This window comes from Chelmon rostratus, chromosome 7 (genome assembly GCF_017976325.1).
Source record: "Chelmon rostratus isolate fCheRos1 chromosome 7, fCheRos1.pri, whole genome shotgun sequence".
In the NCBI taxonomy this organism is placed as follows: Eukaryota; Metazoa; Chordata; class Actinopteri; order Chaetodontiformes; family Chaetodontidae; genus Chelmon; species Chelmon rostratus.
Window position 1 is genome coordinate 15,206,510 of NC_055664.1, and position 15,448 is coordinate 15,221,957.

General features: G+C 42.4%; 1 protein-coding gene across 1 annotated transcript in view; it reads right to left on the minus strand.

Annotated features, from left to right (window-relative positions):
* sept4b (septin 4b) overlaps positions 1-15,448 on the minus strand; it is a 43,039-nt gene that overhangs the window by 24,604 nt on the left and 2,987 nt on the right. The window contains exon 2 of the mRNA XM_041940010.1: positions 14,514-14,521. Within this exon, the coding sequence (XP_041795944.1) occupies positions 14,514-14,521 (8 nt within the window). The remainder of the gene's footprint in view (positions 1-14,513; positions 14,522-15,448) is intronic.

Genomic DNA, 15,448 nt, shown 5'->3' on the forward strand with positions numbered 1-15,448 from the left:
ACCACAGAACACATTTTTATGGTTGCTGAAAGCAAATAATAAACCCACTATTACTGCTGTGGGATCACCACTACCAACTTTTGCAACAAGTTCAGCTTCACCACTAAGGTTTGAAATCTGTGGAGGACGGCTGTCACCTCTGGTTTGTTTAGGTAACTCCTGCCCTGGCTAGAGTGTGTTTGGGTACATCCAGTGGGGCATGATAATATTTATCTAAGCTGTGCATAGCCTGCTCCCTTCACTTACACATGAACAGTAGCTATGGGTGAGTCTGACAGCCTTTGATGGCGCAGTGTCAGAAGTTAACGCTTCCTTTAAGCTCAAACTTGTCACTCGACTTGTAGGTAAAATATATTGACGAGTGGGGTAGAATACTTTTTTCTTTTGCTGGTTACGTACATTTTTGTAACAGCAGTTGTGCTAAAATATTCACTGTCACCATTTCCACCAAGCTTTCCTGTGCAATTATCCATGAACCAAAGAAAAGGCAGTACAAGCGCCCACCGAGTTGTGAGTAGAACACTGCTGCAGATTTCTGGAGAGAGCTGCACGATTCTTGAATCCAAATCAAAGAGCGTGAAATTTTGTATAGCACATTGCGTGCGTCACCAGCGCTCACACCTCAAGTGAACGAGGTGCTGAAAGAGCGTCAAAAGGAAATGGCTCAGGCTCAGTGAAACACCTGGCATCCTGCAGGGCCTCACACAGCATGAGGCTTAACCCAGAACCCAGGGCCAACAAATGGAACTGAATTATAAATTGTACATAGTGATGATTATGATATTATCATACAGTTAATTTAAGTTGGTATTTCGACTTTTTTCATTAGTGTTGTAAGCATGTATAACACTGTCTGCTGATGCACCCTAGTGCCAGGATTCAAGGGCAAAAACAAAGATTAAAGTTTAAGTGGTTGCTCAACTGGTGACCCATTAAAGCTGCCAACTTTTAATTTGGAAACACTGTGGTTCAACATCAACATTCTGATTTCACCAGATTTAAATGTACTGAGACACTAAGTTTTATATTGGGATTTTTACAGATGTGAGTACACTTGAGCAATAAATGTCAGACAGTAGCTCACCTTATATTATGTGCTACTTGCCTGCTAGTGCTAAGTCTGCAACTGTCAAAGAGTCAAAAGCAGAAAACAATCTAAAAGTTTCCCTCATTCTTAAAGTGGGCCATTGTGCCATCAGAGAGGTCCTGTGTACAGCTGAGTAGGTCGAGGATTTAGTGTGGTAAAAGGTAGGAAATACCTGAGTATGCATGGATGAATGGCGAACATGTAGAGTATATGGTGTGGAAACTATTAACATTGAGACTGTTCACATTGTATCTGTTGTGCAAATCTATTTCTTCTTATAATGATCTTACAATCAGTTCTTTATCTACTTCTGTGCAGTTTTCTCTCATTTCCTCAGTTGGAGGTAAACTTTGCTTTTATTTAGCAGCCAAAGGCCAAACACACAAGCCTGGCAAGGTTGCAGAGTTTGAAAAAAAAGTGAATTTTAACCTAGGCAATAAATAACTTGTCAGATGGCACAGTGGCAATGCTAAATGGCAGAGAGCATCCCCCGGAGAGATATTTTCAACTCGTCTGGGACTGTAAGAAGCCTCTTTTTAAGGGAGCTGCAGTCAGACACACTCTGTTCTGTGAGTCAAGCTGACTGGAGTGATGAGCTCCACTGTTAAACAGCCTTGGGGTCTTCATGGCTGCTGGGAACTGTAGGGACCGAGCCACCATGGCACAACATGACAGTGATGTGGAGAGAAGGATGTGGGTGAAGGGCAAGTTTGGGGGAATTAACAACAGTGACAGGAAGATAGGAAGAGGGAGAGAGAAAAAGCTTTGAGCAAAGCGGAGACTGATGCACAAAGATCCAGAGATCAGAGGCCCAGAATCAAATAATATCTCATAACTATCCACAAGGGCTGTTGTTTTTTCCCCCTTTGGCTCTGTTCACTCTATCCTTTGCAGGCATGACCCCAAAAGGACAAAAATAATCAGCTTGTCTGTGAAGTGCCGTCATAAAGTTCACATTCCTGCTTTTCATTCAACTCTGCTCAATTACAAAAAGTTCAATACAGCTACAATAACCAGAAAAAATGGGTTAACTGTACTTAGCAAAAGGCCTCTGGCATTCTGTTGCTGCATCTGTTGCAGAAGCACTCATTGTGGCACTCAAAAAGTCATTCTGCCAGATGTTCATAGTATAATCTCCACAAACCAAGAATAGCAGATTTATGTTACACAAAGTGATGGAAGCACACACTCAAAAAGAGTTGCTGTCCCTGTAGATACATACACTAAACTATGTAATGGACAACAAACACAAGGATAATGGAATCAAAGGTTAACTACTGCCAAACTGATACTCATGCAGTATTTAACGCTTTAGCTGTGTAGATTTGGAGTGGATTGTAATCTGTGTGGGTCACGATGGACAGACTGGGTGGAAAGTCAGTGACATTAATCTGGTCTGGGTTATATTGGGTTCACCAGACCATCTGCGAATGGGGAATAAGCAGTCCTGTGTTGGTATTTGTTTGAATTAGTGTGTGCTAGCTGGGCCAGTGCGGCTCTGAGTTAAGATGTAAACCCCAGATGTGTGTGACTGTGTTTGTATTCACTGACGCGTGTGTGTCTATTTATCTATCTGTGTGTGAGTGGACAGATTGCTGACAAAGCTGCCATCGTCTAGCCAGCAGCTGCGCAGTGCTAATAACAATAATCCAGTCAGCCACATCTGCAATGTAAAGAAGACCACAGCTGTTTTAGAGAAGAAATAAATGAAATGCCATCTAACCAGTCTAGCCAGTAGAATTATAAGAATGTGATGGTGTGTGTGAGCGTTTTCATATCCATTGCTGAAAGAAATGGACATTTACCAGATACATTTTTAGTAGGTTAAAGGAATTAAGGTGAATTTTTGCTGCATTTTTACAGAGTAGAAAAAGTAATGAATGCATATATTGAATGGAAAATGTAATTAAAAACCTAAAACATGATGATCACATAACAATTTGGAAAATATAGTATAAACTTCTGCATCTCCAAAATGTTAACATTAGGCTAAATACTGACTTGGGAATTATATCTAAAAGCATTGGTGCAGGGCTGATGTAACGTTTTTCAAGGAATTTCCTTTATTTCCAGTGGTGTTTAGTAGGAAGTGGTAGTCGTGCTGTCAGCTTAATTCACCATAAACACAGATGCCCTCAGATAACCCACTAGTGTTAATCCATTATGTTCATTAATACGGCTGACAGTGTTAATGGAGCAGCACACGGAACCAAAACACAGACTCCTGTCACTTGTTTACACCAGTCGTTTTCCTACTTCTTGAAAGCAAACTCATGCTAAAGCAATTGAGGAGGACGTTTAAGAGGGAGATTTCTCCCACTGAGAAAAATCCACCGTATACTAGCAACAGCAAAGCACATTTCCAGTGCACAGGCTAAAAATGTTTCACCTCATGAATTTCAAAAGACATACTGTAATGTAGTTGTGATGCTGGGGACACGTCCCATGGGTAAAGTACTTTCCACTGTGTGAATCATATAAAAGCTTAAAGCAGTGACCAAATGTAGTCAGCAGGACGCAACAGTTGGCACTTTCTGGAGGGAAACCTGCTGCAGCAGGAGTGGATGCCCCTACCTCACAGTACATCCTGCAAGGGGGGAGTTTACATACATGAATAGCAATGTGAAAAATGCATAATTTCTGGGAGGGACTTTTCCTTCTTGTTCCCTTCCACTAGTTGGGAGCAGGAATCTGATTGCTGACCTTAGTCTGAATTCTCAGGCTAGCTCTATTAATAGCCCAGACACCAGCGAACGCAAGACTCCTAAGTCAGCAGCCAGAGCTCGGTCGCCAGGCCCTGCTTTAGTCTGACTCTGGATGGACCAGGCAGTTGATTAGAAAGAAAAACAAGGCTCCCAAATTGCCTTCTCAACTCATTCAAGGTAGTCATTCTTCAGTATTTACGGGAAAAAGGACAATGCAGCTATAAATATAGCATACAGTCCAAACGTGGCAAAGATCTTAAATTTCTCTCAACGCCCATCATGCACATTCTGAGGTATCAATATCTGCAACTGCACTGAGATGAAACCTGTGTCTCTTCAAGCAGAAGATACTTGCAACATGACAATGCACAAGCTTTCAATAATTTCCCTCTAATGCTAATACTGCAGAGAGGGGGGCACCCCTTTTGGCACGCCTCCCAGGGAAACTGGGCAGCGATGCGAGAGAGACACTGCTACGCCATAACCAGACTGCTCATTCAGAGTGGGGAAACTTCTGTCTACACAAACTCTGAAAAACAGAAAGGTATTTAGAGATATCGGTGCACGGCAGCTCCAACACTAATAAGCACTCGTTGTAAATCACTCAAAAAGTCGCCTTAATCCAGCATGAGATTAACATCTTCTGACAGGCTTCAGAGATATGCTTTTAGACAAGCCAAGCTTGCGTCATGCTATTAACTATGACTCCATGTTTTATGGTGACAGATTTTACCGTTCGAGCTTCTTCGTGTCACGCAGGAATTCCTCCTAATATGTTTGTGTGAGGTTTGCTTTCCTTAAAGCGCCGGGGGAATGGTACACATTGTCTTTGGATGTTATGCAATGCCACGATGTCTTTTTCCCGACCCACTTGTGCTGTAGCTTTCCCAGTAAAAACAATGTCATAACCAAAGTGGCTGAGTGGAAAATGCCACAAGTGTCATTTTAGATAAACATGGCCTCAGAGCTACATCTCACTGTCCGCCTACGGAGTTTCTCTCTGTTGTTTTAGAACCAAAATGACAAGAAAACTACACTACTTCTAGTACTCTTTAACTTTGACATTGCCTGAAATATACTCTATTGTCTACCTCATAACCCATAAACAGTCTAAATGTCATGAGACGCCTCTCGAGACCCCAGAACTGCTTACATGAGAAGTTACTCTGCGTCCCTCACCAGTTACAAGGTCACATCTTTTAAACACCAATTTTTAAAGTCCTCAGTGTGTGTTTTGTAATCTGATCCAATGCATCATCAAAGGTTAAACACATTCCACCTCCCTCAGGGTGCTCCTAAAATATGTCACATTCCTCATAAACATAAATATCACAAACAGGCGGCTGGCAGTCTACTGTGGCAGCGGTTAACAGGTGGAGTGGAAGAGCAAGGACACTGAGGGCATTTATTTACACTGGTCTGCTCTGCGGTGGGAGACTACAGGAGCAGCGGGGTCTTTCAAACTCTTTGAATTCTGGATTTGTTTTTGATCGGGAGCATTCACTTGACTTAAACTGTGGATGGAAGGGAAACCAAGTAAACACAAGCGTAAATTTACTCATGTAACATCTGTGATAAACAAAAGAGAATAACACACAGTCTGAGTCAAAATCAATAAACTCTGGTACAACAAATTGCTGCACTGCACTGAAAAAATAACATCCTGTTCACTTAGTATAACTTAGTGTTTCCAGGTATTTTAATTTACTAACAAGCTGTCACTGCATCAGTAAAGCAGGGAAAGGACCTCCAGTTGTTTAAATAATATGCACCATCTATTCAATAACTAATCAGAAGCTAAAGTGAGCTTCTACAGCAGCTTTACCCAGCTCTCTGCCAGCAAGAAGTGAGTTAGGTCTCTGTTCTTTCCCCTGCCACCTCAAGGAAACAGACAGTTCCAGGTCAACTCATCCTCTAGTTGAACAAACTCTTTTGAAGGAATACATGTGCACATACACACACTCAGGTGCTCTATGATAATATCATCTCTGAGGGAAACAAGAGTAGAGTTTACAGGCAGCACATTCTAGAAATACTGTGAATCAGCTCAGCAAAATGAGGAGACAGAGCGGTTTTGTAGTGTAGGTGAGCAGCATTCACCTTTTCGGATTATTAAGTGCATGAAGACAATGACGGACACTTTTGTTTACAGCTAAAGAAAGCCGAACCCGGGTCAAGTCCAGCAGGTGTACGTGCACAGTAGCAACAGTGTGGGAGCTATTTGGGAGCTTGTCTGTGACTGAAAGCAGAGTTCACTTCCATGAGTAAACATTACTTTGACCTTCAAGGGCTCTAGATTTTATGGGAAATTGATTTGATTAATTTAGCTGGAAAAAATGCGGTCACCCTGAGCAACACAGATATTCTTACGCAATAGTTGGCTCTCCGGCCCTCTGTGTCTCTTCAGTTTCTGTTTTTACATCACTGATTCTTAAAAATATCCCCTAGAGGCGAGGCTGACCTCATTCTTTTGTACAGATATTTTATGGAAGGCTTTGAGAATTGGGATCCACCTGCTGTAAAAAATGTTTCCTGTGTCCTTTGTCAAAATGCTTCATTCAAAAAAAAACAGTAAAAACAAACACTAGGGATACTCACAGAGAGGTTCGAACATGCACTGCCAGTGTGTATCACCCCATAAAGAGTTGCCCGTGGCAACCTGTTAATCTGCTAAAGCTACCGGATGTTTTTCTTGTTTCTTTTCAATGACCAGGACTCTAAAAGGAGGCTGGAAGAGGTTTTCCAACAGTAAAAATAAGGAAGTCATTAGCTGCGTATGGTGCTTAAACACTAAGGCCAGCTTCGTAAAGCAGTCAGTAATGGGCATCCATGCTCTGTGTCCTATTAACCTTTGAAGATCATATGCACAAACACACACACACACACACAACAGACACACGATAAGATAGACACCTGTAATTAAAACCACCTCACACAGAGCAACAGTAAATGAGTATGTGGTTTCCTGCCAGTTAGAGGTTTTTGAACACTCTATATTTTAGCAATTTTGGTTAAATCTCAAGCAATATCACTGCAGATTTATTGCGAGTACCCCTAAATTAGGAAATATAAATAGAAGCACAGGTATGAGGGATGAAAGAAGTATGTGTGACTTTTTATTTTATTGAAAATTGAATGAATTGGAAACAGTTGATGCCTTGATTAATCTTTTTAGGTAGGTATAGTAAAAAAAAAGGTAGGGTTTGGGTTTGTCTTATTGGGGATTAAATATAACACAGGCTTAATTAGTTGGCATTTTCAGTGCACTGGCTTTGATGAGCAGTAATTAAGGATGTTAAGATCCATATTGAATAGGTCGAGTATAACAAATAATTAAAGAAATAGAAAGATACAGCAGAGAACATGGGAGGTTCATGACAGAAAAAACTTAAAATAATATTAATCTTTGGACTGACAGATTTTCATATACACTGACTTCCAAAAAATATGTTTGAGCATTGTGACTTTCTGGGAAGTATTCTGATAATGTCTAATGGCTCTTTCGTAAAAAAACAAAAAATCAAAACTTCAGCTTCAGAAACTTGGTCCTTGCCTATGAGGGAGGAGACACATGGACAGAGATGGGTATAAAGAGGGATGCTGTGGTTTGAGCTCCTGGAGAGGGAGGTCAACATGCCACCGGTATGTGAGTGTGTTCATGTGGAGGTTAAAGGGAGAAATCCTGAAAGCCAGAGGGAGTGAATCCTAGTAGGAGGAGCGCATAAAAGGGAAGTGAGGTGAGGGGGAAAAGGGGGAGAAGGTTCAAGGGGTCGAGGGAGGTGGGATGTCTTCTCTTTGATGCTGCAATGAGATGCACATGTTTGGGTGTTCACCCAGTTCATATGATCCTAGTTCTTATAAAGGCACGCTTCAGACAGTACCGTTCCAAACAACTGTTACAATCACCGATTCCCCAAAGACTTCGAAAGCATTTAGCAGCTACAGAGGAGTCATTCAGGCAACTTTACAGTCTCTCGTCTCCAAACAAACCACCATGGTCACTGCTGTTATGTCACAGAGCAACATGAAACCATTCAATACCCAGAGCCCAAACATGTCACAAGATCATCCAACCAGACGATGATCCCCATGCTGGCCATATATAATGTAGTTGTAATTGTAGCAGTAGTTGACACACACCATCTAAATGGGGCTTGTATTTTTTCTGAAAAGAGTTTCAATAGAAGAAAACCTCTCAATAGAAAAGCTTAAAGCTGTCAGATTTCAAACACAGTTGTGCAGATCTTTGAAAAGAAAACAGTCAGACATGCCAAGAAAGATGAAAGAGATTTTAGTGCGTGTGGTAACATCACTATGCAGAAGGAGCAGATCAGATCACAACTGAGTCTCAGAGGCATTTGGATATTATGTGCTACTTGTATTTATACAAAACCCTAAATTCACAAGCAAATCACCTACAGTCATCTGCAGCACCAAATCTTCTAAATCAGATTCAGATTGAGTTTCCTGATTGAGAAAAAGAGCGAAAAGTACTCGCAGTCACTTTTAGAGAGCTTCAGAAACTATCTGCATGAAACCGCTGAAAGAGTAGTAAATATTTACTGAACGGTGGTGTGCCAGCTCTGTGGTTATTTCAGTGTCTGGTTTCAAAAGGCCTGGCTGAGGGGGGATATGGATTAAGCCACACACGTGTGCTCACACAAACACAACAGACGCAGACTCCAATGTGATACATGGAGGAAGGAAAAATTCACACACTGAGCTGATGGTCAATAAAAGTGCACCTGGTCTCTCTCTGGTCCCCCCTCCCATTTCATTTCTGACACCGTTTACTCACACTGGGTGAGCCGCTTCTCTGCCGGTGTTTGTTTGTGTAGCGCCTATCTATCTGCTGCAGTTGGGGTCTCCTGCTTATATTGGCCGTAAGGTCCGGGGGGGCTGTGTCTGATTCAAAAGGCCACTCAAATCCACAGCCACGACTGACTAAACAACTGCCTGACTGATTTCACTCACGCTGATTTCCTCACTCTCTCTCTCTACCTCTCTCACTTAACCACTTCCCAAATCGCACTTAGAGTTACATTCTCTAAATGTTGTGGTTGTGTCTTAAACTCCCGGCCTCCTCTCTCCTCCATCTATCATCGTGTCACAGCATGCTGACACATTCCATGCTTTACTTACACCCAAGTACTTAAATCTGATACAGCCATCTGTATAAGTATGTGTTTTGTCTGTGTGTGCCTGCTGGTTGTGTTGATGCGGACAGAACAATATAAGAATGGGCAAACTGGTTTCTTTACTCCCATGTTGTGTTCCAGATATGGATGCTGGATGCCAGTGGGTTTGTGGAGCTGCTTCTTAGGCAAAATCTGTTAAGAAGCTGTCCCTGACTGCATCACCGTGAGCCTGCTTATCTGCTGTCATTTGAGTTTTTACAGCAGTCTATCGATTTACATCCTTTTCATCACTGCTCACTTTCCACACAGTTGTTTTGGGTCAGATCCTGGAGATAAGGTGCTCAATTCTACTGCCAGGCTGCATTGAGATAGAGGTTTTACACCCTCCAGGGACGTTAACCATCCTTTACTATATTCCCTCTCCTCAAGAAGATCTCCACCATCTCTCCTGCTCTTCGTTTTGGCTTGCCTGGCATTTCCTCCCACTATCCTGCTGCATGGTGGGCGCATCTGGAAGTGTTTTCTTCAGGGGAGCGGAGGGTGCTGCAGCTGAGGACCATGCTGCAGAACTGTCATCTCTATGCATTAGCACATATGCACAGACTCACACACGTGCAATGTTCACACACAGACTTCTGCACCCATGGCTTCCATCAGAAGATTTCAAACTCATGTAATATTTAAATCTTAAGTAACAAAAGTAACTAAAAGGCCAAAGGCAATGCCAGTGATCTGCTGCTGCTGCTGCTGCTGAGTGCTGGATATCATGCTGAATAATTACATTACTTGGCATTTGAAAAACATATAAATGATGGCCTTGAGGACACAAATGTGACCTGGAAAACATTATGTAAAGTCCTACATTACACTAGAAGTCATTCACAATCTCCTCACTATTTCTGCAGGCGTCACATCACATTTCAGACACGTCAGCTTCTTTTCTTTCCTGTGTTTATATGTAGCTGTTCTAATACCAACATTTTAATAAGGCCTAACGATAATGTCTTAACTTGTTATCTGCCTGATGTGTAGCTGTGCCTGCAGTGAAAGTAAACTCCCTGACTTTGCTCGCAGTAGCTCGAAGATTAGATCGAGGCATCTTGGCTCTTGGCCCAGGCAACTGTCCATCCCAACGAACATCAGTCTGGTTGATGCACTGCCTGTGCTTTACGGAGCTTCACTGTAACACACGTAATACGGGAAGCTGGAGTAAGAGAAAACTCCGACGATATACTGTAGTTCAGAGTTTGGGAGTTTCCTACATTTGCTAATATTTGTGCTAATATTTTAGCTGAGCTACAATGTGTCAGGATGATGCAAAGACACTCTTTATGACATGCCTTGCAGTCATCATACTGAATTATGGCTTTACTAGGCACACATAAGCTAAACTATGAGCACATTTTCAATAGGCTGATCTCAGAGGGAATAGAAATGACTGCACTCCAAACCACAGATTGAAAAAGTAGAGGTATTTGAGAATTGTCCCACAGCAGTTAGAGGTTGGGAATTGATGCTACAAATACTATACTTGCACAATGTGAACATGGAATCCGAGTATGGCAAAGAAAACAAAACAGCAGCAATCACACTGGAGATGTAAATTTAAGTATAACAACAAACCATGCAGCCATTTCCACAGCTACATCACTGATTGTCAACACTGCAGAGGGCATGCAGTCCTTAGATGGACAATGAAGTCTCACAAACAAACAACAGCTGGAACACAACACAATCTGTAGCACAACTCTATCTGTATACAGAAATAATCCTTTACTCCTTTAATCATGGTGGTCAGATGGCTTTTATAACCACGGCCATGACCTCAGCACCTGCCCCACTTCCAACCAGAAAGCTCATCACCCCTGGCTTGGTACAACAGGATGGCGCTCTCTCTGGTGTCGCCATAGCATTTCATGCATTGCTAGCTGAGAGCTGGGACCTTGGTGGGGGCCATGGGAACTGGGCTGAGATTATTTATAGCGGGTGGGGGGGCTTGGCAGGGGCCACTTCTATGAGGCTTTAAAGGAATGTCTAAGGTCGCCCTCTGACCAAAACTTCTGCAGAGTGCTGAGGCTGGAGGTTGGAAGGCTAGCTCGGGCTGACGTGGGACATCTGCAGAGATGAAGACACGAGCCAATTAGCTTGAGGGTCTGGTGAGCAGACCCAGCAGGGACAGGAAGGAAGCGGTAAGCATAGGAAGTTTGAATGTCAGAGGAGGACCAAATAGGGCAATTCAGCAAACCAAAGCTAACCGTTTAAAATGATGAAAAGATTATTATGTCCAACAGCAGTCTCCAAGCAGATATTCAGCAGAGGTTTGTAGAGGAATGCACAGAAGGAGAAGGGATGGGTAGTTTAAATAGCCAAAATCACAGCCTTTTAGTTGCAACCCTACAATTGTAAAACATATACAGTATGTGTAGATAAATATAGAGTTTTGTGTAACTAATTAGCTGTATGATCATTTTAAGGCTGTACGTGGTGGTGTTGTTGCGTGGGTATTTTTCACAGTCGACATATCAGGAAAAGCACAGGTGTTGCAAATATCATTAACGAGTGTTAATAATGAAGTGTCCCAGTGCACAATGGCTCACTGGAACACCATCATTCATTTTATCATTTACACCTGTCCTTTTTCTTACTGTGACTCATCAAAAGTTTCCCACTGTGATGGATCTGAATGTCTTTCCTGAAAAGGGCCAATTGGATTGTATTATATTGATTATACTGTCTGGTGTATCTAATCATTTTGCATCCTCATACAGAAATTAGGTCAATAAATTATTGCAAACTGGGGTTCTTGGGTCCGTACAGCTTTTTAAGAGAAAAATTCATTACGTTGAAAATCAAGCATATTACTAGCCTTGAAACACAAGCTTTAAAATTAAGCATTTTCCAAAATTAAGACTTTGTATTAACCTTGAACTGCAGCTGTAATCACAGGAACTGGGTGGACACCACAAAACAAACAAAAAGTTTACACAGAATTTCCCTCTGTAATATGTTAGAGAGCCTCAGTTAGATAATGATATCCTACATTAACCTTTATAATTCATAATGCTACATAAAGGTACATTTGTGCCTTAAAATACAGCTTCTCTCCCTGTGGAAAAACTGGCTTTAACAAAAGAATACTGAACACACGATGGTGTCTCATGTTCACAACAAATCCCTCTTTGAGCACTCATCTTTCACCATCTCTTTATTGTTGTCTTACGGCAGCCTCGTATTCAGTGAAGTGTTGCGTGCCTGCTCCCTAACCCGATTGTTTGCCCTCGCATCAAACTGAAAAAGCCCAGAGGGCCGGCTGTCAAAACCAAAACCCACAGGCCAAAGCCCCACCACTGCAGCCTCTGTGCACACATCACCGCTGTGCCATTGCACAGTGAATCTCACTACATGCTCAGAGAATGAAGCCCACACACTTTACCCAGTGAAGAGTCCTACAAAATGATGGGTCGGGTTTCACTGATGAGTGATACGCCACCCTCTCCCACTGTAGGGCTCACAAAGTAGAGTGGCACGATTGTTGGCGTGAGTATTCAGTGAGCTCATGTAATGGATGATAGAATTACTGTACAGGCAGGAGTATAATGTTAACATTTGATACTGTATGGTGGTTAAGATTCACATGATTTAATGACCAGATTTATGTGACGGAAGAGAGAGAAATTATAATTAAGTACAACTGTATCAATACTGCTCGAGCCTGTGTCAATCAACACAACAACAACGTGTTGAACCATCAAGTCAACATACTGTTAGTAAATGCTATTAGATCATGTCTCACACCCATCATTTGACATTTTCATGGCTTAATTACCTACAATGTTTTGTTCACAATAATATGTACTGTATGTGTTTCCTCAACAATGAAATGTCAATCAGTAGACAGACGGGTGTGGTGTAGCATATCTTCAAATTCTGCCATTCCAGTTTGCAGATGAATGCAATGAGTGTGCACACACTAGCAGTGACAGCAAATGAGAAAAGCAGACACGGCTACAGGGGAAACAGAGGAAAGGGGAAAAACAGCATCCACTGCAGTAGCTAGCAAGCTAATGGGCTAATAAAGTCCAAGTATAGACTGCCTACACTTTGGCTGCAGTGGCAAGCAGCAGTTGAAGGCACAGGAAGCTAATGGCTAGTTGAGTAAAAGCCACAGAGGAATGCACCATGGTGAATGTGTGTGTGGAGAGACAACCGTCTCAAGACAGACAACCGTCCCCCTCCTCTGCTCCTCTGTCCACAGCTGGCACTGCCCATGAACAGTGACGTCATTCTGCGTGTATGTGTGTGTGAGGTTATGTGGCATTTTCAGGCTAACAAAAGGAAGCCACAGCCACCCTCTTGCTCCACCACACCCCAGAGCCCTGCGTGGTTTACAGCCACGGGGTGTGGGTGCAGGGGTACGGCACTTCAATTATGTGAACCTGAACTGAGTGATTGCTTTCAGAGGAGAGACACATTGTGTTTATTGAGAATCACACAATGGGTGTGGTTTGAAAAGTGGGACCTAAATTTATGCAGACTTGGACATCTGCTTATTTAATCACATATCCAGCAGTGAGAGACGAGCCAAATCGTCATGAGAGTAACCAGTGTGCGCCGTCACCCAGCCTGGGGCGAGCAGCAGCCTCTGGGCCTTAGACAGATGCTGACACTTTCCTCACAAGGTGTTCACCTTGTCAGCATACACTGCAGCTTTGTCACATAGGCTTGGAATGTTTCTGAGGAAGGAACCAGGGTTTGTCACACCCACACAGATCTACTCCTCTCCACCCATCTGTGAACTGTTTGAGCCTGAAAACAAACACGCCCCCCTTTCATCCCCACTCAGCCGGGCCAAACACAGCTGCAGGGTTTGACACTGAGGTGACAGGCCACCGGCTACTGGAAAGGCGATAGCAGATGAGCACCATCACTCTGAAACCATGATACCCTACAGGAGAGCTGCTGACTCTGCTGAAGGATGATCAAGCTGTCGTCTTAGAAAAAGGTCAACAACAACCACTAAAATGTGAAACTCAGACAAAAGCAGTAGGTACACAAACAAAGCTGACACACACAGCAGATACTCAGTTGTCACCGTGCGAGACAAGGAACAAGAAAATCTGGGCTTTGAGAACACACCTATTCTCACCCAGCTCCTCGTCTTTGGCGCCAAGTAAAACCCCAAAGCACACAAACAAAGAGAAGTCACACAAGCTCAGAGTATCCACTGCAAAAATCACACGCTCAGTTTGAACACCGCGTAAATAGGAAACATTTGTCATGTGCCTAATCATAAATATTTCACATTAAGGCTGAACAGCAGGCCTGTGATTTCAGCACAGTTTGAAATACTAACATTTAAAGGTCTAATGACTTTTCCACTTATTTAAAACCAATAAACTCCTTTCAAATGAACCAACTGCACAAAACCCTGCTTGAATAGCAGTGGTCATCATGGGTAAAATAGGCTGACATCAACAAACCACAATGTCCTCCTTTTGGTGAGATAATTGAGGCCAAATCTCCCTTCATCAATGACCTACTTGGTCTTCAGCAGCAGGACTGAGGAAAACTCTGGTGTCTTACCTCATCATCTGGTCAGAGGGGGATGATTGATCAGCAGGAGAAATCATTTCAAAATCCAAATCCAATAGAGGTCAGGCACATAGGAGAGGAACAGAAACACAATACTGTCAGCATGATGAAACATGTCTTCTGAAAACAAAAACAAGTTTGGTGAATATTTATTGTGGGAATAAAATGCTGGTAATAAACAACCGATTGATGCTGAAGTGACATTTGGAAATGGCATCCAGCGTTTGACACCTGGATCATCCGGTTCTAGGATCTGCCTTACGTAATTTGTTTGTTTTTTTTCAGGAGAGGGAGACCCTGCAACTTGCTTACACATGTCACACAAAACAAGTCCTGCATGATGGACCAATTGCATGTTTACATTTCTCCCTAAACGAACCAGCAACCAATGTTGTATTATTAAATCAGCCAAGAAACATATTTTTACACTATCTGGTCGTGCACATTTATTCAAATATACACAGTATAGTAAGCTAGTTACCAGACAATCTAGCAGAGAGTCTTTCTTTAAAAATTAAACTTCTGCACATCTGTACACCTATTAAGCAGTGAATATGTTTGAACTGGGTCAATACCAGCTTTCTACACTAATACTTTTATAGCGCTGATGTCATCTCTGCAAAGCTGTCTACACAATTAAATGTGTCAATTAGTTTTTACACTTCAAACACACAACATATGATGAGCTCATTTTTCATGACAAAGTGTTGACATTTTGGACACCAGCGTGACTGTGTGTGTGTGTGTCCACATGTCTGTGACAAAGCTTGAGAAATGTTGCAAAAGTGTCCAAGCACACTTCAAAGATTACATGAAATTTAGTCTGCAAAGACTGAGCGTGCTTGTGTCCCCCAAATAAATTGGTGCAGGGGCTCCTGGGAGGTTTTCAGATTTACAGTGGGCACTCACAGCATCAGTCACTTCTC